General features: G+C 36.4%; 3 protein-coding genes across 3 annotated transcripts in view; 2 read left to right on the forward strand and 1 right to left on the reverse strand.

Moving 5' to 3' along the window:
- Positions 1-4037, forward strand: part of LOC123499973 — a 35345-nt gene extending 31308 nt beyond the window's left edge. Inside the window, exons 7-8 of the mRNA XM_045248511.1 lie at positions 216-527; positions 1045-4037. Of these exons, the coding sequence (XP_045104446.1) occupies positions 216-527; positions 1045-1395 (663 nt within the window). The 3' untranslated portion in view covers positions 1396-4037. The remainder of the gene's footprint in view (positions 1-215; positions 528-1044) is intronic.
- On the reverse strand, positions 2445-11317 carry LOC123499977 (glycosyltransferase 8 domain-containing protein 1-like). The gene is made up of 8 exons (XM_045248519.1): positions 10867-11317; positions 8778-8932; positions 7144-7246; positions 6708-6855; positions 6286-6452; positions 5572-5836; positions 5221-5327; positions 2445-5087 (listed from the first exon to the last, which is right to left on the reverse strand). The coding sequence occupies exons 1-8, from the start codon at positions 10892-10894 to the stop codon at positions 4915-4917; spliced, it is 1146 nt and encodes a 381-aa protein (XP_045104454.1). The 5' UTR covers positions 10895-11317; the 3' UTR covers positions 2445-4914.
- A 670-nt stretch (positions 11318-11987) lies between these two features.
- Positions 11988-23397, forward strand: LOC123499976 (protein FAM98B-like). Its single transcript, XM_045248518.1, has 8 exons — positions 11988-12099; positions 17241-17455; positions 18670-18824; positions 19813-19923; positions 21584-21763; positions 21933-22118; positions 22335-22428; positions 22659-23397. The coding sequence occupies exons 1-8, from the start codon at positions 12002-12004 to the stop codon at positions 23102-23104; spliced, it is 1485 nt and encodes a 494-aa protein (XP_045104453.1). The 5' UTR covers positions 11988-12001; the 3' UTR covers positions 23105-23397.
- The last annotated feature ends 619 nt before the right edge of the window (positions 23398-24016 follow it).

Below are 24016 nucleotides of genomic sequence, written 5' to 3' on the forward strand. Positions count from 1 at the left end.
TGCAATTAGTAAACTGAAAATTGATGTTTTGTTCATCATATATGTGTTATATGTATGATTGATTATCTTTGTGCATGTATGCATATTTCTATCTCAATCATAAAGTGTTTGAGTCATATTAAAAGATATCATACTTTATTAGCGAAGCTCTTGAAATATCTATGTACATGTTTTATGTACCAGGGTATGTAATAAAAACCTATATGTTGTTACAGGCTGTTACTAATGTAAAATCTGTTGGAGCTGGATTACCAGAAAATGAAGAGGAGGAGGTAAAAGACCCTTTCCTGCCCTTGGTAGAGGCTCATCAACGACATGAACTCACATTACTTCGAATGGAGGATCTCTTGAGATGTGGTCTCACCAGCCCAGGTCCTGTCACCACTGCTCAAGGTCTGTGCTTGGAAATGGTTCATTTTGCTACCAAGCTAACAGTAGCTAAGCGAAGAATTCTTGAGGACCCAGATCTGTATTCTTCTACCTCCAAAGAACTATCTCGCTCCCAACAACGTAATCGCCGTAGGAAGGTAAGTGTGCTATATTGAGAAATACAAACATCTATGACATGTTGTTTTACCACAAAGCTTAACCCAAATAGCATGGCCTATGTCACGACAAACCTGAATTGTTATGCTTTATTGATAAAACCAGTAACAAGAAGCATTGAATATGAAAAATTATTGAAACTGGTAGTTATAGTGAAATCATCTTAAGCAAATAGTATGCATAATTTAGTAAGAAAAGTCAGCATAAAATATGAGGTCTGATCTTCTCAGGAATACATCTACAGTGTATCCTAATTTGGGAACTTAAGTCATATTTACTTTACACTTTACACTGTTAACATGCAAATTGCCTGATATCCTTTGTTAGGTGGTCTGCATCCTTTAACACACTAATAACATCATAATATAAGAAGAAATACATTCTGGCTTCAATGAGCTGAACTACAGCTTTGTGCAAGTTTAAAAATTCATTATTTTTTACTATTCTAAACATAATACTGAAAGTGTGTGAATGATTCACAAAAACTTCGGTTTGCAGGTGTGTGAGAAGTTAGCTTTGGTTCCTGGCAAGCTGGACCATGCCACTGTTGTAGCTTATACAGTGGGGCTGTACCAAGACCCTGATGCTCCAGACCCTGAGGAGTATCCTTTGGTGCGCCCCCATATGTTTCGTCCAGCTCCTCTTGCCTCTCCAGATTCCACTCGCAGTTTGGTTTCACAGTTGGAGGAGGCACGACCAGCTGACCTCCCTACGGTGAGTGCAGGAGGGGCAGCACATGCAGCAGGGCCTGAGAGTAAGGCATCTCCCTTCTCCCAAGATAAAGAGAATCTCAGCCCCAACACAGCTCCAGTACCCTGCCGCCCTACCCTCATTGAAACCATCGTGTAATCCTCAAACCGACAGGACTATCATTGCCCTCACACTAAGCCTTATCATGGCCATACTGACAAAACTCCCTTAAGCCCGGTGGCTTTGAAGACTCCAAAGAGAGAGAGAGAGAGAAAAAAAAAAAAGTGGCCATATAAAGTGTCTGATGGTGAGGTTGTAAAAGTTGTTACCAGTTGCAACATTCCAGTTTGGAGATCACTTGCTCCTCCCCCTTATTTCTTCTTTCCCTATGGAGAATAGAGAGAAGCCTTCTCTATGTTTCAGCTCACTTCACAGCTCAATTTTCACTGCTCAGGAACACACCTTGATATTGATTTTTTTTTTTTTTTTTTTTTTTTTTTTTCCTCAAAGAAAGAACATTATTACATTTCAAGAGTAAAACTTTCTTGTGACCAAGACTTTGCTAATCATTCACTGTATTATCATCATTTTCTACCACATAGTTACAAACATGTACTTGCATTCAAGTCAACATGAAAGGCTGATTACCATATATCTGAAATCTTTCTCCTCAGAGGTAACCATAATCACTTGTTAATTTCACTAAATAATAAATCTTTGCAGCTGAATTATTAAACATCTATGATTTTAGTAGTTATAGAATTTTATAAAATGTTATTTACACAAATGAAACTTATATCAGCATAATAAAATAAAAAATAAATACAATAAGGAACAGCATTCATAATAGCTTGAGGGTACAAAAAATCCAGGTATATTGGGCATAATGAGATGGTGTGAGCCTCTTTGTCCTACACCAACTACACTTGGCACTATATCACTTTTCTTCCTTCACATTTCCACTCACTCACTGCTAACATGGTTAAGATCACCTTTGCATTAATGTGGTGTAGACATGTTAACAATATTATCTGTGATTGCTATGAAGATAAAGTTGCTTTGAGTTTTGAAAATCTTTAGCAATATTGTAGCATACATGTATTAGAAAATAACACCATCCACTTATACATCTCAGATCATTTCACCATTTTGTAACTTTTCTCATATTAGAATAAAAGAGAAATTTATGATGAATGATAAGTCTCATAGCGGTCACATTCTTTACCATTGCAGGCACTGCCCATACATCACCTCACTTATCACTGAATAAACAAAATGCATTTATGTGGTTGAGATCATAATATAGTCTATCTATCATAAAGATCCAGAGCACAATACTGAAGGTTCATTTAGTACAGATATTAAAATTTAAGGCAATTACATAGGAGAGAGAGGAAAAAACTTTCATTATCTTACATAATATGCTGAACATTTTTCTACAAATTTCAATAAATAGTAAGTTGGTAGATATTTAGTGTAACCACCTTAAGCAGGTATGCACACTTATATATATGACTTTATAATAAGTTTTGAGACCATATCACACTTTCCACGCACTGAAGTATTTTGTACAGAATTTTTCAGACAAGATTTTCTGAAGAAAAAAATTACATTGTATGTAATTTTCAGCTTATTAAAACTAGATTTCCTCCTAAACTTTTCTTTGTGCAGAATACAACTAAAATTCATACTTTAGCTTATAAATTAAATTAATCTTGTGAGATAAAAAAAACTATTGAGTCAGAAGAATAGCAAGCAATATGTGACTATTGTTTGATGTAAGAGATGAAAGCTACATACTCATAATGAAATTAGAGGCAAGAGGGAAATTGAATTGGAGATAGGTATGGAAAGGGCATTGTGATATAAGAGTGGATGAAGAAGAATATGTAGCATTGTATAGAAAGTTATATCACAAAGAAAGTCAAATACAGCAGACTTGTATGGAAAGCATATATCAGCCACTCAACAAGTGACAGTCCTGCTGAGCTTTATATTGTAATTTTGCTTGGCATCAAATACCTTTATCCCATTCTTTTCATGACGCATATTTTCCTTTCCTGAATCCATTAAGTTGGCTGCTTTGATTTTTACAAGGAATTCTCACTCATTGTCAGCAATGAAAATGTTATTTGTCATATATGTAAACTATCTGCCACTTATCTGCTATCAAATCTTAGTCTTCATTCTTGAAGGCAAGATTTTGTAAGGAACCATATTTAGGTAGTTTTCAAGAATAACTATAATAAAACTTATGAGCAAACTGTGCAGCACCTAGATCATGCACTTGCAAACTGTCTCAGTGATCACACTTCCCAAATTGTCTGAGTGCAAAAACAGTTTAAATACCATAGTCCCTTGATTATTTCAGAGTGCAGTGCAAGCACTATTGTGGTTTGGATGAGCAGTGACCTTAAAGTCATCTTACTATAGAGTAATCATCAAAGATATTGTACATGAATTTGTAGAATTTGACTGTACTGAAAGCAATTTAGAATTACAAATTATGAGCTAGTGGAATTCTCTTATGCTTTTAGCTTCAGAAACAAAGATTACATATTTTCTTGTTGTCATTTGTGTTGGGTTCAGAGTTTCAGCACTGCAACAACTTATGCATCACCATCACTGACAATCAAATGGTTACTTTTTTATTGATTTATAAGGAAAGATAATTCCTTTTCACTGCCTCTTTACTGTCATCATCTTCACCCTTCTCATTTCTCAGACATAATTTTCATATTTTTTGTGCCACATGTTTTAAAACCTTGCAGATGTTTAGTAAAAAATGTGAATATTGTTCAGATGTCTTTTAATGAACCCTACTGTTGTGTTTTGTGTGTGTTTGAACTCTCAGTAAAAGATTAATCAATGTAGCACTTGACTAGTGACCCTTCTCTCCCCCTTTTCCTGCGCACACAAAGGTGAAGAAGGCTGACTTAAGTGTATACTGAACTTTTTTAAAAGGATGAATTTATGACCACCAAATAGGTATGTCATGTAACTTCAGTGATAGGCTAACATGTGGAATTTGTTTCATAAAAAGGATTAAATTATGACCATTAAATTGTTATGTTAAATTATATGATTATAACATTATTCTATACTCAGGATGCATTATTTTGATTATTTTAAAAACAGCTTTATGGTGTAATGGTTACTATTTTCATCTTATAATTGAGAAGTCTAGGATTGATTTCCTCAGCTAGAGTGAGACAATACATTATTATACATGAGGCCTTAGACTTTGTGTGACCACTACTAGTAAGTTGGCACAAGACACTTCTGGTCATTTGTATTATCTTTTCATACATGTGCATGCAAACATTAGCTCACACTATATAAAAACATGTAAGAGGATAGATTGCTAACCTGACATTTTTAACAGGCAGTGAAATTGCAGCTCTTCAATTTGGGTTTGTACTCTTGTGCTGTAGCTCAAGACAAGAAGGAACTACAACATGAAAAATCAACCCAAATTATCTCCACTTTGCAGACTTCTTAGTTGTGAAAAATACAAGCTCACTAGTATAATCATAAAGATAATTACAAAAGGTATGAATTAAGTTATCATTGCACACTTATGAATGAGAGGGTTTGAAAGATTAGTCTTGCAGCCAGTACCAGTATAATACTGGAATAATACTGAATGAGGAAAATTGACCAATAACACTGTATGTATTAAAGAGAAATTCTAGCTGGTCGATATTTGCCACTTGGGTCAGCCAAGTAATAGTGCAGCCATACATCAGAGAAAGCAGCTTTGCGTGACCAAGGCTTGAAGTGGCCATTCCAGTGTAGAAGCTTGGCAGACTGGACAAAATGTTTGGAGTAGCTGACTTGTGCCTTCAGACCTGAAAAATATTGAGAATCTTTCAACAGAAGTTAACAGGACAGAATAAAAAAATACCTCCATAATATCAAGTGCCTTTAAGATATAAGCTAAATATGTTTTTATATTTCTACACTAAGACAAAATTGACTTACCTAGGTCAGGGAGGTGCCAGACATGAGGCAAGGGAACCATGTGGCCATATATCACAGCTAACACAGCTGCTTCTCCCTCATCACCCATGGAAGAATATATTGGGTCACTGTAAGAGGTAAGCAGTGTAGGAGATATAAAGTATAAATGAATAAAAAATATGAATTCATTTTATCAATAGCAAAATAAAAGACAATTATGCATGTTTTCATTTTATAAATAATTCTACTAAAACCAAAATTATGATATCTATTAATTTAATAGGAGTGATAACAATCACAGAAAAATAATAGTATTTGCATAAGGAATTACATCTTCATATTAAAACAACCAGCTTGCACACTTTGCCTCACTTGATGGTGCTGCTGCTGATCAACTCTTGCATCTGGTGGGAGGCATTGGCCCAAAGGTGCATCTCACTCACAAAGACTCCAGTATTGGGAATACAAGTATTAGGACGGATCTTAAGGGCACGAATGGCAGGGTGGAGCAGGTTTAGGTGGGAGGAATAGTATTGGTGGGTCAGGGTTAGGTGCTTGGAACTTGAGAAGCAATCCTTTGTGAAGGCACCAAAGTAGGAGCTGATGATAGGAGTGCTCAGAAGTTCTGATATGTCTCCTGTACAAAGGAATTAAAAGGTTGTTACCTTTATGTTAAAATTATCTTTCATTACATACACATGTAGATCAGAACATTTGTAAACAATAAGTAATGGTAATAATACAAAACTAGGGTGATTACATTAAATATTAATGGTTCTTGAACATAGATATCTTTGGTAGTATGACTATGTGAGAAAAGTATGGCAAATGTTTTGCAAATGGCAAGGAAAATTTTATTGAGATAAGATATGAAAATCCAAAATGACATGGTGGTGGGATAAACTTGATGCCAATGTGAAAGAGAAAACAAGGTTTCAGAAAAGCAAAAAATTATGAAATAGGTTAGAGTCAATGTTTAATAGCTAAACATACACCTAAAATAGAAGTTTTTGAGCTTTGAATAACTAAGGAAAACTTGAAGAATATGTACAATGAGGCATTCAGAGTGGCTAGATATGAACTAACCTTGTACAATCACATCTGGTTCAAGGTAGACAAAACTGCCCTTCAGGTTGGGGAATATATCCTTGATGTAGATTTTGGCATAATGGGGCCTTTTTTGTGGCACCTTGGATGGATGGGGCTTCACAGTGAGACCAGCAGTACGCAGTTTGGTTTGAGATATCCACTTACTGTAGGAAAATATTTGCCTAATGAATAGGGTAGGATTATTTCTTAGTCTCTTAGTGACTTTTCATGATAAAAAAAATACAGAACTGTATGTGAATATTTTAAAGGTTTATGAAGGGAATATTATCCATAGACTTTAAGAAAAGCAAATACAGTAATTAATTACATCCATTCCAGGACAATGGAAAATTTGTATATTGAAGTAAATTAAAAATTAGGATTAAAGGCATCATCAACCTGATGAATGGATGACTAACTTGAAGTGAGGTATGACAGCACTGGGCAGAGTGACATAGAAGTGAAGGGGATGATGAGTGTTGGTAGCCACACTGTTCATCATTGCCATCACCCCAAGCAAGCTGTCTGTATCCCCTGACACCACCACCTTCAGGGAGTCCTTGCCACCTATCCACCACACCAATCAGTAGAGCAAAAGTGGTGCACAGATATTGTGTTGTTTGTTTCAAAGGTAATAGAACTATACACATACTACAGTTATGAATCATAAATATGACAAAGCAGATGAGATATCAAACTAGCTGATATTTTCTAAAAAAAAAAATTTGTTTTTATATGATGACTGACAGCAATTTCTATTTCTGAATCACTTAAATATATATAGTACGTACAGTACTTTCATTGTATCCCAAACAACATGACATTTGTTTTTATGATGAATTTTCATATTCTTACCTGAGGTGAGTCTAGATGATGGGACAGGTTTGTTGGAAGATAGTGAATAGCTGAGGGAGATGTTTCCTTTCCATGCATGCTGCAAGAACTCACTCAGCAATGCCTGGAACAGGACATGACTCCACTAAGAATCATTGCAATTTAACCACTTGTCATTCATATTAATACGTTCCCTGCGATATGTCCCACCAGTGGGTCATCAGTTACTATCCACTGTTGCAATGCAACCCGGCCCCCTGTGGGTCGTACAACAGTTTTCACATATATCACATTTTAATCTTACTATTAATAGAAATTGGATTATATAGTAAAATTTCAATAACCATTATGTGTAGGAGGATATAATAAACACTGATTAATAAATAATATGAAGCTTATTTTGTTTTTAGTCTTATAAAAATTATAAGAGAAATAGTCTTCTTGTTTCCATATTTTCTTTCTAATACATGTAAAAAAAAAACTACATTATTTTGCATTTTTTCCCTTCAGAAGAACATAAACATTATTTCTATAACAAATGATTGAAACAGGTATTACAATTGGACTTTCTTTGACAAGCTTCATGACTTTTTTATAATTTTTTTTATATTTTCCTGATATTATTTGAAGAATTCATATAAAAAAAAGCTATTATTGGTGACCCTTTTGAATTGCATATATAAATAAACATAAGTAAAGAAACAAAACAATAAAAAAAAATGTTATAAAAATTAGCTGAAAAATGTTTTTTTTTTTTTTTTTTTATACATGTGAAAAAACTATATTATCTTGTATTTTCTTCAGAAGAACATAAAACTTTTTTTGTAACAAATATTTCAAACTGAGATATCACAAGTAGACTTTCCTTGATAAGTTTTAATAATTTTCTTTATTGATCTTTTCATAATTTCATAATTTTCCTGATATCTTTATTATCTTATTTTATCTTCTCTCTCTCTTCTGTTGAACTAAGTTGACCATAAAACCATGTAGCATTCATTTTCTAAATATGGAAAACAAAGAGACAAAAATATAAAAGCAAATTTAGAAAAGGAAAAATATAGTACAGTATAGAGACGCACTGAATATTGCCAAATAAAGTATGCCCATTGGTGAGTCGTTTTGCAGAGAAGAATAAATTTTTCTCAGTATGCGATGTGAACCCCAGGTGGGCAAACACTTTGAGGTTGCTGGTTTGTTTGGGTGTTCTCCCAGACAACACCCTCCTCTTCACGCTTTGCTGGCTTGACTAGCACTGACGTGACGATAATTTATTTGTATTGCAGTGCTGGTGAGTTCACCATGTTGGCAATTGCAGGGAATGTGTTAAAAGTAGATGAATTAACACACACTACAATAATGATGATTGTCATATCAACATAAAATTTTGTACACAAGAAAACTTATTCCTATTTTCTATATAAAAGTCAATGCCAGATATACTGTACAATCAGTAATGAGTAACAGTACCAAAATAAAAAGATACATGTGTTCAAACATAAAATAAATCAAATAGATGTATGTTGACAAGTAACATGATACCATTTATACAAGAAAACACATATCAGACAAATGCAATTATTCTAAAATACCTACAAAATTAGAATAAAGTGAGATGGGATGAAAATTCTCAACTTTTGGGATGATTCTCTCACCTGACTTTTAGCAACCCGGGCAAGTGCAATATTTCCTGCTTGCCTCAGGGTATTTATGTGCTTTGTGGAATCTGCTGGACTCCCTGGTCGTCCTCGTAGGAAAGACAAGACATAGATCAGCAGTGTAAACCAAAATACTGCTGCTACCACCACACCTAAAAAATAAAGTTACTTTGTGAGTAAAATCAGTCTAGGCCTATGTCATTCAAAACATCATCCTGTGCCTCATAAAAACTGTTACTATTATTGTGATGAAGAATTGTGGTGACACTTGACTAATGAGTGAAAAGTCTTGTTTACATGTTGCTAACACTACATTCACAAATTAGTTACATTATGGTTGCTTTGGTTGCATATAATATAGTGATTCTGCAGTTTTGGGGATAGCATTTGAATAAGAAGCACAGAGAGTCAGGAATCAAATCAGTTATGTATGCTATATAGAATTGTCCACTGTGGATTTTTGTTATTCATTAGGTAATAAAACAAGTGATTATTTTGGAGTACACACAGATTCACAAGCTAAGCATTACCATATAATATGATCTAATTTCATCATTAAATCTTATCTGACCTAGTCTATCCTAAATCATAGAATAACCTCTAATTCTTACTCTATAATCTAATCTAATCTGCCTTAACCTTATCTAAGAGCTTAAATATAATCTGATTATATATATATATACAGTAAAATGCAGGGAAATCACCGTGGAAATCTTCATTCCTCCTGCTTTATTACTTATTTATTACAGCAAAAGGCATCATTCATCAGGGCTTGTTGCCCTGATGATGCCTTTTGCATCATCAGGGTAAATACACACACACACACACACACACACACACACACACACACACACGGACGGTAGCTCAGTGGTTAGAGCGCTGGCTTCACAAGCCAGATAACCGGGGTTCGATTCCCCGGCCGGGTGGAGATATTTGGGTGTGTCTCCTTTCACGTGTAGTCCCTGTTCACCTAGCAGTGAGTAGGTACGGGATGTAAATCGAGGAGTTGTGATCTTGTTGTCCCGGTGTGTGGTGTGTGCCTGGTCTCAGACCTATCCCAAGATCAGAAATAATGAGCTCTGAGCTCGCTCCGTAGGGTAACGTCTGGCTGTCTCGTCAGAGACTGCAGCAGATCAAACAGTGAATACACACACACATATACACACCCCCGGTATCTCAGTGGTTAGAGCGCTGGCTTCACAAGCCAGAGGATCAGGGTTCGATTCCCCAGCCGGGTGGAGATATTTGGGTGTGTCTCCTTTCACGTGTAGCCCCTGTTCACCTATCAGTGAGTAGGTACGGGATGTAAATCGAGGAGTTGTGACCTTGTTGTCCTGGTGTGTGGTGTGTGCCTGGTCTCAGGCCTATCCGAAGATCGGAAATAATGAGCTTTGAGCTCGTTCCGTAGGTTAATGTCTGGCTGTCTCGTCAGAGACTGCAGCAGATCAAACAGTGAAACACACACACACACACACACACACACACACACACACACACACACACACACACACTAATATAAGAGTGGCATTTCAATTCATGGGCAAAGATATAATGAAAAAAATCATCAAAAGCATGATACATCCTAAGCTGGAATATGCAGCTTAGGATATTATTATATCTAAAAAAAGATATAAGAAGATTAGAACAGATTCAGAAGATATCTACAAAGATGGTGTCAGAACTAAAGGACCTAACATATGAAGAAGGAAATAGGACTGCTAACCTTAAAAGATAGAAGAGAATGAGAAGACCCAATAACAATGTATAAAATAGTAAATGGCATAGAAAAGATAGACAAGGAAGACCTGGTGCTGGTGACAGAAGCTGGAAGGACAAGAGGCCATGTAAGGAAGATTAGGATGAGGCAGTGTGTGAAGGATATTGGAAAATGCAGTTTTCCACATAGAACGGTGAAAAAGTGGAATGCATTGAGAGATAAAGTTGTTACATCACATAATGTGCATAACTTTAAAAGAAAATTTGGATAAATAGAGACAAGACACTATGAGCCCCACTCGAACCCTGTACAATACAACAAGGTAAACAACTAAGTAAATACACGCTATACATATATCTTTCCACTCACACACTTTAAGACGAGTGTGGCTCAGCATCCTCCTTGAGTCATGTCTTGTTCTGAACCTCTCGTCCACCACATTTCTTCCCGAGTTGTTTCTTCATAGGGTTGGTTTGTAGTAGTAGTAGTTTTGTTGGGTTGTAAAGGTCTAGTAGATTATGTTCCCTCTGGTAGAGGCTTAGGCTAAATAACATCCTTCAGACCGTCGTGTTTATGTCTGTCATTTCGTCGGAAATTCGTCCGTCATCTCCACTTATTTTTTGGATAGACAGAGATTTTAATATTCCCACCAGAAAACTCATGTAGGTTTATATTTTTATGATTAAGTCAACACATGTAAAATCACGAAGGAAATGTTCCTAAAAGACGTGTTTCATTAGATAGAGCACAAAGATAGACGTGTTATTCCGTGAGAAGAGTGATCGGACACGTGGATGCCAAAACCAGCTGACCAAATAAACATTAATGGTTGCATTCGTTTCCATGTTACCTATTCTGAGACGTATTTATAGTTGTGGAAGTACATTTTCTTTTTTTTATATGATGATTAAACTTACACAGATCTACATAGCAGCAAGCACTACCGTTAGAGAGTACAAAATTTACATACAAAATTTTCTTTACGATAGGGCTATCCTTGCATTCTTTAAGTAGCATATTTTAATTAGTTTTACACATGGTACATGGTACCATGGTTTTACAGGTCTTCATATTCATAAAATGTCCTTGAAACAAAATCAGTTACAAATCTAAGAGTAGGTAGAGAAAATGTTTAACGAAAAAGGATTGAAAAAGTGGCAGTCTCCCTGTTCCTCATTCACATTGCACATTTATCTGCTTCCCTTGGATTCCATCATTCCACATAATTTACGTTATGCAAAACTTAATCCAATTAATGCATGAAAATCATAAACAGCATGATACCCAATTAATATAATGCCAATATATAAAGGTATCAATCAATCAGTCATTATACTCCACATGTCAGTAACCTATAGAGATTACAACTTTCCCTCATACTGTATAATAAGAAATTTTGAATAACAAATGCGTTTATGTTAATTATTTTACAGTGTTTTCTTGATAAACTGATGCATAAATGGATATATTAAGTATTTAGGCAAAGACCATACGTGAATTCGAGATGGTGAGCGGCGTGTGTCAGCGCGGCACCACCGGGGAGGAGTGGAGTGGAGGTAGCGGCATGGAGAACGATATTTTAGATTCCCTGGAGGACCTGGGGTGAGCTATATCATAAATTATGACCGTAACCAAAGCCAAATAGGCTACATAATTATTCGCCACCACATATTTTATCTCCCAACGTAACCCAGCTGACCCAAGTCAATGGTATCTGCAATATTTACCAAATCGGAATTTTGCAGAAACCATTGCTGGTAATACCGTTTCAAGGTGATTCATGTGTTCATATCAGAGTGCTCGGTTGTAACTGTATTCGTAAGGAGCACTGACACCTGTCGTTTGTTGAGCGCTGTTCATTACTCTTCCAGATGTAGGCGGGTGTGGCAATCCCATAATTTGTCAGCATAATGCTCTCTCTCTCTCTCTCTCTCTCTCTCTCTCTCTCTCTCTCTCTCTCTCTCTCTCTCTCTCTCTCTCTCTCTCTCTCTCTCTCTCTCTCTGGGCTTTCAGTCTGTGGCTTGATTATTTTGATCAGTTAATGGTTTCACCTAACCAGTGACTCTCTGACTAGGCTTGTTTTTTTTGTTTGTTTTTTTATGAGACATTTATATGTAAGGAGGAAAAACTGGATTGATGTTCTACAGAATGTTCGTTGCAAATGGATAATTTTCAAATCATGACTTTTCAACTTATGTCTACCTCTCATCCCCAACGATCTTTGAGGACCTGTGTGAAATAGGAGTTTTTAGGTGGGGGAGCATTAAATTGAGTAATGAATGCACTTTGTTAAAGAGTTTGGAACAACAAAATTAAATAAAAAAAGTCCCTGAAAAAGCATCGTTTACATCTTTGACAGATGCTGTTGCATTGTTTTTGGTGAACAGCATTTCCAACATCATAACCTACCTGCTTGGGGGCTATGTCCTCCATGGACAATCCCCTCCCACAACAGGGGTTACTAACTGAACCCAATATTATAACCTTAATTTGATTCTCTCTGGGGCACACAAAAAACTATGAGTTCCCACAGGTTCCCAAAGATTGTTGGGGATGAGAGCTAGGCATAAGTTGAAAGAGTTGTAACTTGAAAACTATCTATTTGCAACAGAAATTATGTAGAACATAAATAAATTCATCACATGTCTCACCAGAAAAAAAACATAAGCTACATGAGAAAATTGGTTGGGTTAAACTATAAATTGTGCATTTTTTTTTTCCCAAATTTGTTCATATTTCTCTGATAATTTATGGTCATTAGGTGAGGGATTTTGGATTTCATTTATTATAATGATGATATGATTAAAGAGGTCCTCCTAACTCTGCCCCTACGGTTTCCAGTTCCCCTTTATTAGGTACTCCAGGAGGGAGTGTCAGAATGAAGATTGCAGACCTGGAGTTGGGAAAGTAGATGTGTTTCAGTCTTCTCTTGTTTCCTATATTGTTTTTCTGCTTTTAAATTTAAATTGTTTAGTGAATAAGGTTCCTTTTCTGTTCCTGTGGTGTAGGAATTTGGGTGTTTGTGAAACATGGCTTACCCATGAAGTCAAGTCTTCTGTTGTAAATATATCTGGGTATTACTTTTTTTTTTAAATTATTCATCCTCAGGAATCTCCAAGCATGGGGGGTTGGTCTTTACATCAAGAACAACATTAAAGTGGGTAAAGTTTTTAAAGACCATCCTAATACCCTAGCAGTTTTTCTTCCACTTGTTTCCACTTATGTCATTGTGGTTTATAGACCCCCCCAGTTACTCCCACTTAGAAAACATTGTACTAGTATCTTATTTATCCTCCTTTTGTTCTGATAAATATGTAGTGCTGATGGGTGACTTCAATTTACCATCAATTAATTGGTCTGGTCCTGTTCCAGTTAGTAGCTCCTTAATCAGTCACTTATTTGTTCCCCTTGGCCTCACACAATGGGTTAAATATCCTACTTTTCTTAGTTCTAGTAACATTCTTGACTTGGTTCTTACTTCTGAGCATGATCGTGTATCTAGATTTGACAGCATTGCTCCACCTCCAGGCTGTGGCCCTGTAGTATTTTTTTTACGCTAATATTTTCATCTACCTCCTCTTCTGTTATTCCTCCTGATCGTTTTGACTGGTTTCGTTGCAGTTTTCCCCAGTTTCAATATTATTTGTCTGGTATTGAGTGGGATTCCTTATTTAGTGGTTACAATGTAGAACAGTGTTACACAAAGTTTCCTGAGATTCTAATGGATGTGTTCACTGTGTTTGTTCCTGTCCAGTCAAATTATGATAGATCTAGAAGACCACCTTAGGCCAGTTCTGTATCTAAGGACCTCCAGAGGAGACGGGGAGTAACTTGGCACAACTACAAGCATTTAAGAAGCTCTTACAGTCGACATTCCCCTTTAACCGTGAGGAGCTGGTTTCTTCTTAGGGATCTGAATATTCAACATAAAAGTGATGTTAACCTTGCAATTATTAATTATGAGCATTTCTTAGCTGCCTCTGGTGATACCCTAAGGTTTCACTGTTACTTAAGGAAGAAGATAATCCCCCTTCAGATAGCCCTGTCCTGGTTGATGGGTCTTGGGTAGAGGACTGTATTAGTATGGCAGATTGCTTGGTACAGTCTTTTTCATCGGTGTTTGTCCGAGGTTCACTGCCAGATCCTCACCCCCATCAAATAGTTGACTCTCTTTGTTTTCAAGGAATTCACAGTAAGTGATGTTATGGTGGCTTTAAATAAGATTAAATTATCTCCTAGTTGTGGTCCTGATGGCCTCCCCTGTATTGTGTTCAGAAAGTGTGCCCCTGCCTTATGCTATCCTTTGTATCTAATTTTCTGAAAAAGTATTTCTATGAAGGTTCCCTCTGTCTGGAAATCTGCTAATGTTATGCCTCTTTTTAAAGGGGGCTCACATTCCAGTCCTTCAAACTACCTGAAATACCTATCTCAAATACCTACCTGAAATAGTTGTGTCAGCTCAATCTCTCCAGTCCTTCAAACATTTGCTCAGAAAAATTCTTTATGAGTATTGTTAGCTAGGTCTTTATGTGAGTTATGTTCTGCATCTAAAACTGGCCAACCGTCCTGCAGTTCTCCAGCGGTACATTAGTAGTTTTGGTTGGAAGATGCAGAAGAGATTGATGAGGGATCAAGACCCTCATCTTGGTAAGAAATCTTGATGATAAACTTAGAAGTTAAAGATAGACTGTATTTGTTGGGAGAGAGGGCAAAGAGTGTTCAAAAGAACCTGAATATCATGCTTCTTGTTACAGAAAATATTTCTAAGTAAATCTGCAGTCTCATACTATTGTGCCATTCCTTTGATTTCTCTGCCAATGCAGAACAAGCTAAAGGCTCTGGGGGTAAAGTTCCCTAACTCTAATTGGAGATGGGTCCCCATCTGGACACACCCAGTCATGGCAACTGTTGTGTCAGTCTGGTGGTTAGGTGGCTTAAACTTTAGACGTGCATATACAGTGGTACCTTGAGATACAAGTTTAATTTGTTCTGTGACAGAGCTCGTATCTCAAAAAGCTCATATCTCAAAAAAAAAAAATTCCCATTGAAATGCATTGAAATGCCATTAATCCATTCCAGCCTCCCCAAAAAGAGCAACCCTATTTTTTTTATTTATTTATTTATTTATTTTTTTTTTTGCATGTTTTCAGGTAAGAAAAAGGTATTTATGAATAATAATTATTGCACAGAAACATTATAAGACATAACAAGAGATAATATAAATAGATAAACCACTCTTATAAAGTATATCTCGTAAGGTGTATTCTGCAGGACATTACCCTACTGCATTCTCAACCCTCACTTGGGACTGTTGATCAACTAGAGTATACAAATATAGCCACCCACAGAAGACTGGGTGCTCTAATAATCACAGAAGAGATCGTTGACAACCCTGTAAACATTATTCATTGAAAACATGAAGTTTTAATTAAGTAGAGAGAGAGAGAGAGAGAGAGAGGCTGCACTTCCGTAGCCATAGAGGTTCCTCCCCTCCGTGATAAACATTGGTGGAGGAGGTAGGCGGAGATAGGAGAAACTAGTTTTGCCTTTTCAGTTACATACACATGCATACTTTATCAATACATAAAAATATATGCAATAACAGCAAAAGTTTATTTAGTGTTCTAACCTGGGAGAGACACATTTTTGGCTAATGGTGGTAAATGTTAGAGGAGGAGGAGGAGAGAAGAATGGATGCAGGCACCATTCACACTTAAACATTAAACGTAAATTAAAAACCACTTTCTTTAGACACGAAAAAAAAAAGAATAAATAAATAAATAAATAAAATAAAAAATAAATAAATAAAGGTCAGTAAATAGTGTGAAAATGGTGAAATATCAATCACAGTGCATGAGATCCACGGGAAACACGTAGGTACTTGCTCAGCTGAGGCTGGACCGATGTGCCAATTCACCGACCTGCGGCAACATCCTCAAGCACGACTTGTATCTAAAAATTTTGCTCCTATCTCAAAATAAAAAAAAGATTACCAAATCGTAGCTCATATCTCAAAAAACTTGTATCTCAGGCATTTTGTTTCTCAAGGTACCCCTGTATTGAGCTAAGTAATTACCAGCACAGCCTTGATGCTAATATGAGTACTTGGTTGTATTTCTGAACGGAATATCCTTCTGGAGTAGTAGTGTGCTGAGTAAAGATGAGTAGTGTACTGTTCTGAAGTGTTTAAGTAGATTTGTTTTCTGAGGGGTAGCTCTCTTGCCTATTTCAATGAGGCCATTAATCTAACTTTCCTAAGAGGCCTCAGGGTTATCCTTAATCCCTTTCCAATTAATCCAATCTTGTTAATCTTCCTTTGCTATTTAGTAGATGGGTTAATGTTTAATATTAGTCCTTGTCAATAACCCATGACAACACTACTTTTAGTATAATCACTATACCTACTTGACGCATTTATGAAGTTTATTTCATGGGCTGGGGATTATTGACTCATCTTGATGCTTCTGAAAAGTAACACATTATGCCTGAAACAGAGTTAGGTTAGGTGTAAGTTTAGGTTATATTGTATTAAGTTTGCTTTGGTTTAACTGGTCAAGGAAACTGAAATAGACCAAATTTTGCATTTCATAAAAAGTTTGAGAAGACAAACAGCCATATTTGGTAAAGGAAGGGCTTGTTGTAAATGTTTACAGAAACATGGATTGGCTTTGTGTGAAGGCTGTCATAAAGATTTAAGTAATAATAGTTGAATGTAAACCATTGTCCTCCTTTAACCCTGACAGGTACAGTGGGGAACTGAGTGAGGAGGCTGGGCTACGAAAAGCAGTAGATGGACAGGATGGGGGTGCAAAATGCCCTGGCTACACTGGCCTTGTTGCCTGGGTCACAGGGGAGCTACGGGTTTTAGCAAATCTTGAAGAAATGGTGAATGCCACTTCTGCTGCAGATGAACACTCCTCATTCCTCATGGAGGTGTCATCCTTCCTCAAGGAGCTGGGTGGGTTCTTTGGACTTTGTATATGATGGAATTTTATAATTGCATCATTGACAGTCATGGAACTCCTTAATTCTTTTCCTTTACTTTAGTTCTTTTCTTTTGTATTTGAACATTTAGATTATAAAATTTATGTAGTATAGTGAGATTTTTTTTACACACATGAGTACATTACTCTCTTTTATTAGTTACTTTAACTGGTGACTTTTTTTTTTATTTATTTTTTTTTTTATTTATTCATTTTTTTTATTGATTCAAAATTATGTTCATAATGGAACAAGGACAGTGTCTCTACATATTGTCCTCTTTTTATATTCCTATTAGTTACGTATTATGAACCAAGTTTGATAGTACATTAACCACTGCATAAATCAGACCAGTTGGGGAAAAGGCCAATCCAGTTATCTAAAAATCTGAGTCACTCTGGGTCTTTTTATTTTTCACATTTTGCACACCTGATACCACTAGCAATTGAAATGGTCTGTGTAATGCATTTTGTAAATAGGTTCTACATACATGAAGCACTCATGCATACACATGCACCATACACAGACATACACACTCATGGCATGGCATGGTACATCTCTCATAGCCTTGCATAACAACCATTTTGTCTGCCACTGACAGCATCTTCAACATCTCAGACACACAGCCTTGCCTTTAGAAAATCTGGTAGAATTGCAAAGGCAACAATAAGGGCTACAGAACAAAAGAAAGCCAAGACACTACTACATGCTTAATAACTCAGTTGTGTATACTTTGATGTTGTCACTGCACCCAAGGTTGTGGCACACACACCCGTTTTGCCACTCCAATGGCTCAGACAATTCCTTAAATGAAGTGGATGATGAAATGGTATTTTAGCCAGTGCATATGCCAAATGGCTTAAAATTACTCAATTAATTGTGAAGAAATGCCTGCCAGTGCACTTGGAATAGAACATGAAAAAAGAAAAAGCTTGAATATGTATGACTTATTTAGTATTGGGCTTATTTATGTCCAGTTTATCTGGGGTTTACTATAATGCATTTTTTAAAAAGGACATGTTTGATGAATTGTGGCTTGTACTATGCAGGATATATAATAGGCAATCATAGTACAGTGTGGATTCAAAACCATAACGGTGTTATATTAGCCATAAGTGGGTTCAGTGTTTGCCACTTGATCAGATGTTTTTTTTATATGGAGTTTTTTAATTGTCTTACTTCACTTTTCAGGGTGTCCCCACTCCCAGCTGATTGAAGGAGCAGTGAGCCAACGTTTGTCAACCACTCAGGACAGGCTCCTCCTATTAGACTTCCTGTTAGGGGAGTTGATGGCTGCTCGCATGATCTCGTCAGCCAAACCTGACTCAGCCATGACTGTAGAAATGGTAGGATCTCCTGCCTGCTAAAGCTGAGAGACATGTTATTGAAATCTTTAGTATATTTTTCTATGTATTTTTTATTAGTAATATCTGTTCACTGTAAATGCTGTTCTCCAAAAAGTGAGGGAACGAGTACTTTCTCTTCTCTTTCGAGGGCTTAGGGGCTAAGAGAATACTGTGAATGGGTGTGAATGTCTTGTTTACTCTTTTTGAGAGTGATAGCCTTGGTGTATGCATGTATGCAATCTCTCATACAATACCTTATTACTTTTGATGCTCTGCTTCAGGTATCTGTATTGTTTGTGAATCATATTTATTTACTAAGTACAGGTTCTCCCCACTATACAATTCACTGTTATACAATATTTCACTTTTACAATCTTTTTTCCCTTACTAGCCTTACCTACTATACGATGGGTTATACTTCATTTTTATGATCGTTAGAGTGCACACTCACTCCACACACAAGTATGACATTATTTCTTTGGGTATGTTTGTATGTATCCAATTATACATTGTGAGTTTATTTTCTTTTCTTTATTTTTATTAACATCTTTGAGTTTATTTCCTTTTATTTATTTTTTATTAGCATAATATTTTTATTATAATTTATGACTTATTTGTTTTATTTATTATATTTCTTCGTTATTTTGTAAGAAGGATCACTTGTAGCATCATAGTCTGTCATTATATCCTCTTCAATCTTAGGTTTGCTACATGATCATTTGCTTTATGATTACATTTTCACGAACATAACCCAATCGGTAAAGGTTTAGCACTATATACTTCAATACTATTGATTACTGTCAGATTAACATTTGTTATTCTAGAGCAGGCTTAAAGAGGTTTAGGCCTCCCCTACAAACAATCTGAATAAAGTTTTCAACATTTACTGATCAACTCAAAAGTACCATTAATTGAAAATGAAATATCTATGAAATTTACATGTGTGTCAAGTGTGACACATAGCTGAGCAGCACATTTTGCTTTGCAGCGTGAGAGTGAACAGGCTAAGGACCTTAAGGCCATGCTGGTCACCCTTGGCTTTCCCAAACCTCCAGCCAACATCACCCCACAACAATTGTTTAACAAGGTGGAGCAGAAGGTGAGGTAGTTGCTCAGGAAGCACCTAATAAATATTTCTTTGACTAGATGAAGTGGAATTAATTTTTGGATCATGATATAAAGGTGAAGTATGTTTTCTTGTATTGAATGGGGTTGTGAATATAAATTTTTGTATACTAAACTTGTAAGTCAGAACCAAATATCTCATATCAGATTAGTCAGACACTTTCATGCCATTAGGTAAGTGTCGTACATATTTAGGGTAAGTTGGGTAGGTACTGGATATCTCAAATTGCTCTTCAAAATATTAGAGAAGTTAGACACTCACACAGACTTAAGATGGATATCTAATGCACTATTCTGTTGTAAATCATCACATCTTGTGCTATTTTGAGTTATTCAAATTATTGATTAGGAGAAAATAACCACTGATTGAAATTACCTTTAATTTTTAACATAATTACAGTGGAACTTTTGTTCTAAAATCCCTATCTTTTTTAACAAATTGGTTTTCAAATAAAATTTTGATTGCTTCAGTTGCTGTACCATGATTATATTCACAAGCAGTTACTTTATTTCAAATACTAAAAGAGCAAGTAAAAGCTGCTTTTTATTACTAATTTGTAGTTTCTATGAATATTTCTTTCGTTTTTATGTATTTGTAGGAGAGAGACGGTGGGTAAGACAGTAATTCAATCTTTGAAATAAGTTAGATGTGTTGCCATTGAAGAGCCTTGATGTATATCCATTTTTGGCTCTCAGGAATAATACTGAGCCATTTTTGGGTCTCTTGACCCACAATGCTGTAACTACTACACAACTACATTTTTTCCAGTAGTTTTTCTCAACAGTAAGTCTAAATGTTATGGCAGTAAGTGGACTACTCTTATGTGTCACTCTGTAAGGTTTCCCTCATTAGTTCAGTGACAAAGAGAATACCTGTATGGTCTGAATAATATCTGAGGATAAATTCTGTGTCATTAAGTTAATTTAATGTCTTTTTTGGGTGAATAACTTCTGAGCTGAAGATAATGTGGAGCAGCCATCTTGACTACAGGAGCATCTGGCATAAGCCCCTAAAACAGGATGGACTGGTACTGGGGAATGGATTAATCCATTTTACATTGGATCCTGCAAGGAAAACAAATTTTTTTTTCAAATATGTCAGGTTTCAAATTGTGTTCAGGAATAGATTAAGTTTGAGAAGCAAGATTCCAGTGTGCAAGGACAGAAGAAGCTACAGTTGGGTGTATGGTGCTGTTGAAATAGACAAGGGTGAGGAAGCTTTAATGTAGTTAGTGCTCCTGATGCCAAAGAAAATTATTTTCAAGATGCACACCAGAAAAGATAGACAGTACATATTTGAATATTGAATACATAATACAAATATGAAATATTGATTTTTTCCCATATACAGTCCATGGATACAGGTGTTTATATTAGTATTTGTACTGAAAACACTGTCCACTCTTTATAAGACCTTTGTTCTGCTGTGTCATGTACAACTGGTGTTTCTGCTTGATTTGCTTTGTTTGCTAATTTTTAAAATGACTTCTAAGATTATATCTACTTTTTATATATCTTGGCTTGGGATTCCCTTCAATTAATCCAACTTAGATAGGGTTTACTGTATTAATGCCATGAGCAGAGAGGAACATGCAAGATAGTCAGGGATTATGTAAGAAATGTTTTGTTCTTAGGTACGTGATGTAAAGAGCAAGGCCCCACCAGCTCTGATTGGCAAGCCTCTCTTCACTGGAGAGCTATCAGACAAGCAGTGGGCCCAGCTGGGACAGATGCAGAGTGAGATGCACAATGAGTATCGCATGCGTCGCCAGATGATGATCAAACGTCTAGATGTAACAGTGCAGTCATTCCAGGTATGTAAATAGTGTCAATTGATTACTATTTAGCTCAAGTTTTCAATGATTTTTCTTGTCATAGACTCAGAATAGTTTTATTAACATTTGATGATTTTTAATGAATAAGAAATTTATGTGAAACTTCACCCAAGGTATGTGTAATTGAGGCAGCATATATTTTTTGCAGTGGTCTGATAAAGCTAAGAGTCGAGAAGATGATCTGACGAAGGCCTTCAGGACTCGCCGGGATCAGATGACTGAGGAGCCATCAGTGAGTGTTGGGGATATGTTAGCAGCTCGGGAAGATCTGGCAGTGCTGGAGAAGACGAGCAATGCCAGTGTACGGAAGCAGACCAAGAGTGCCCTCAACAAGGTGGGCATAGATTGAAGTGGATAGGAAAGTGAACAGTATCTATTGAGAGAATGGATAGTTCATTGTGGGCAGATTTTTATTGTAAAAGAGAAGACATAAGTTTCACTCTTCACATTGCAGCAATATTGCCATATATTTCACTTGTTCATAGGAGGGATTAACATCTTATTTGTTAGTAACATACTGTTACAGAGTATGTTGAAATATTTTTTGCAGATCATTATTGGAAAGGTGCCTGATCGAGGAGGCCGTGCCAATGAACTGGAACCACCACCCCCTGAAATGCCCTCATGGACTCAACGCTCAGGAGGCAAGTACATAGGATGAACTTCATAGATACAGGAACTTAAATGTAACAAATAGTTGATAATGTCATTTATAACTCAAAGTAAATGATTCATTTAGTTTCATAAAGTAAGAAGGCATTTAAAAAGGTATTGGTGTATGATTTAATATGTTTTGAAGTTTTCTGTATTCAAAGTTTTATTAGCCAGTTTGTTCATTGTTAATCAAGGCTAACGAATTGCTCTTATCCAACAGGTGGTGGAGGTGGTCGTGGTGGTGGCCGTGGTGGTGGTGGTGGTGGTGGTGGGTTCTCTGGTGGTGGTGACCGTGTGCAGGGAGGATGGAACCAGGGAGGCGGTGGAGGTGGCTATGGTGGTGGAGGTGGAGGTGGCTATGGAGGGGGTGGAGGCAGTGGTGGTTACGGTGGTGGTGGTGGTTATGGAGGTGGAGGCAGTTATGGTGGTGGTGGTGGTGGTGGTGGCGGCTATGGTGGTGGTGGTGGTGGTGGTTATGGGGGGGGTGGTGGTGGTGGTTATGGAGGTGGTAGCGGTGGATATGGTGGAGGAGGAAGTTATGGTGGTGGTGGAAGGGGGTATCAAGGAGGAGGTGGGGGCTACAGAGGAGGAGGAGGAGGAGGCTATGACAATCGGGGAGGGTATAGAGGGGGTAGAGGCAGAGGCAGAGGAAGAGATAGATATTAGACATTTAGGATACCAAATATGTAAGCTAATCTCAGCAGTTCCTGGCAGTTTGGCACTTATATACTACACCTTCATAAATTGTATACCTACCCTTTGTATGCTGGGTCATCTTGTTATCCCCCTGTGACATAATGCTACACTGATACATATGTTAATTTCTTCCTGCAGGGAAAAAATGTTTGCATGAGCATTGCAATTAACTACAGACTGAGTTCTCTGCCATTTCCCTTAACAGGACTTGTTTCTTAACCCTCAGGTATGCCAAAATTAATAAAGTATAGCCAATTAATAAATATAGTTATTTTTTTACCATTTATATAAATTATCAGTTTAGATATCATGTCCAAATCTTCCAAACAGCTGTAAGTATTTTGTGGTCCATCAGTGGGGCATTACTATTCCGCTCAGATACATGTATTCATCAAAAGTACTAACACATTTCAGTATGAATTGAATTACTAATACCTCGTGCAGTGTTGATACATATTGTAAAAAACATGGTGTGTTTAACTGTTAGGAACCATGGATAGCATGTGATAATTTCTAGGTAAACAGTAATGAGGAATAGATTAGATAAATAAAAACAATATATGATTGGACAACATTAATCTTTTCAGTGTTCATTCAGAATATACAGCAGTGTTGAAGATAATATGAGACTATCTTGTATTCTCTATGTTGCACAAATCCTGTTTGGTGGCATCTTGCCCAAAGGATAAAAAAAAAAAAAATTATATAGTATTGAACATTGTCTATAGGATATAAACTTGGTATGTTTGTGCTGACAGCACATGGCTTCCTGTAATAGCAGCACTCAAGAATTTATTTCAAGACAATATGTATATATATATATATATATATATATATATATATATATATATATATATATATATATATATATATATATATATA

This window comes from Portunus trituberculatus, chromosome 50, assembly GCF_017591435.1.
Source record: "Portunus trituberculatus isolate SZX2019 chromosome 50, ASM1759143v1, whole genome shotgun sequence".
NCBI lineage: Eukaryota > Metazoa > Arthropoda > Malacostraca > Decapoda > Portunidae > Portunus > Portunus trituberculatus.

Bases quoted from the DNA above. Each gene is read 5' to 3' on its own strand.
- LOC123499977 (XM_045248519.1), bottom strand. From the start codon at position 10,894: ATGCTGAGCCACACTCGTCTTAAAGTGT. The intron at 8,933-10,866 runs GTGAGTGGAAAG...TTTATTTTTTAG, and splicing joins CCACACTCGTCTTAAAGTGT to GTGTGGTGGTAGCAGCAGTA. The intron at 5,837-6,285 runs GTTAGTTCATAT...TCCTTTGTACAG, and splicing joins ACCAGATGTGATTGTACAAG to GAGACATATCAGAACTTCTG.
- LOC123499976 (XM_045248518.1), top strand. From the start codon at position 12,002: ATGGTGAGCGGCGTGTGTCAGCGCGGCACCACCGGGGAGGAGTGGAGT. The intron at 12,100-17,240 runs GTGAGCTATATC...TAACCCTGACAG, and splicing joins GATTCCCTGGAGGACCTGGG to GTACAGTGGGGAACTGAGTG. The intron at 22,429-22,658 runs GCAAGTACATAG...CTTATCCAACAG, and splicing joins ATGGACTCAACGCTCAGGAG to GTGGTGGAGGTGGTCGTGGT.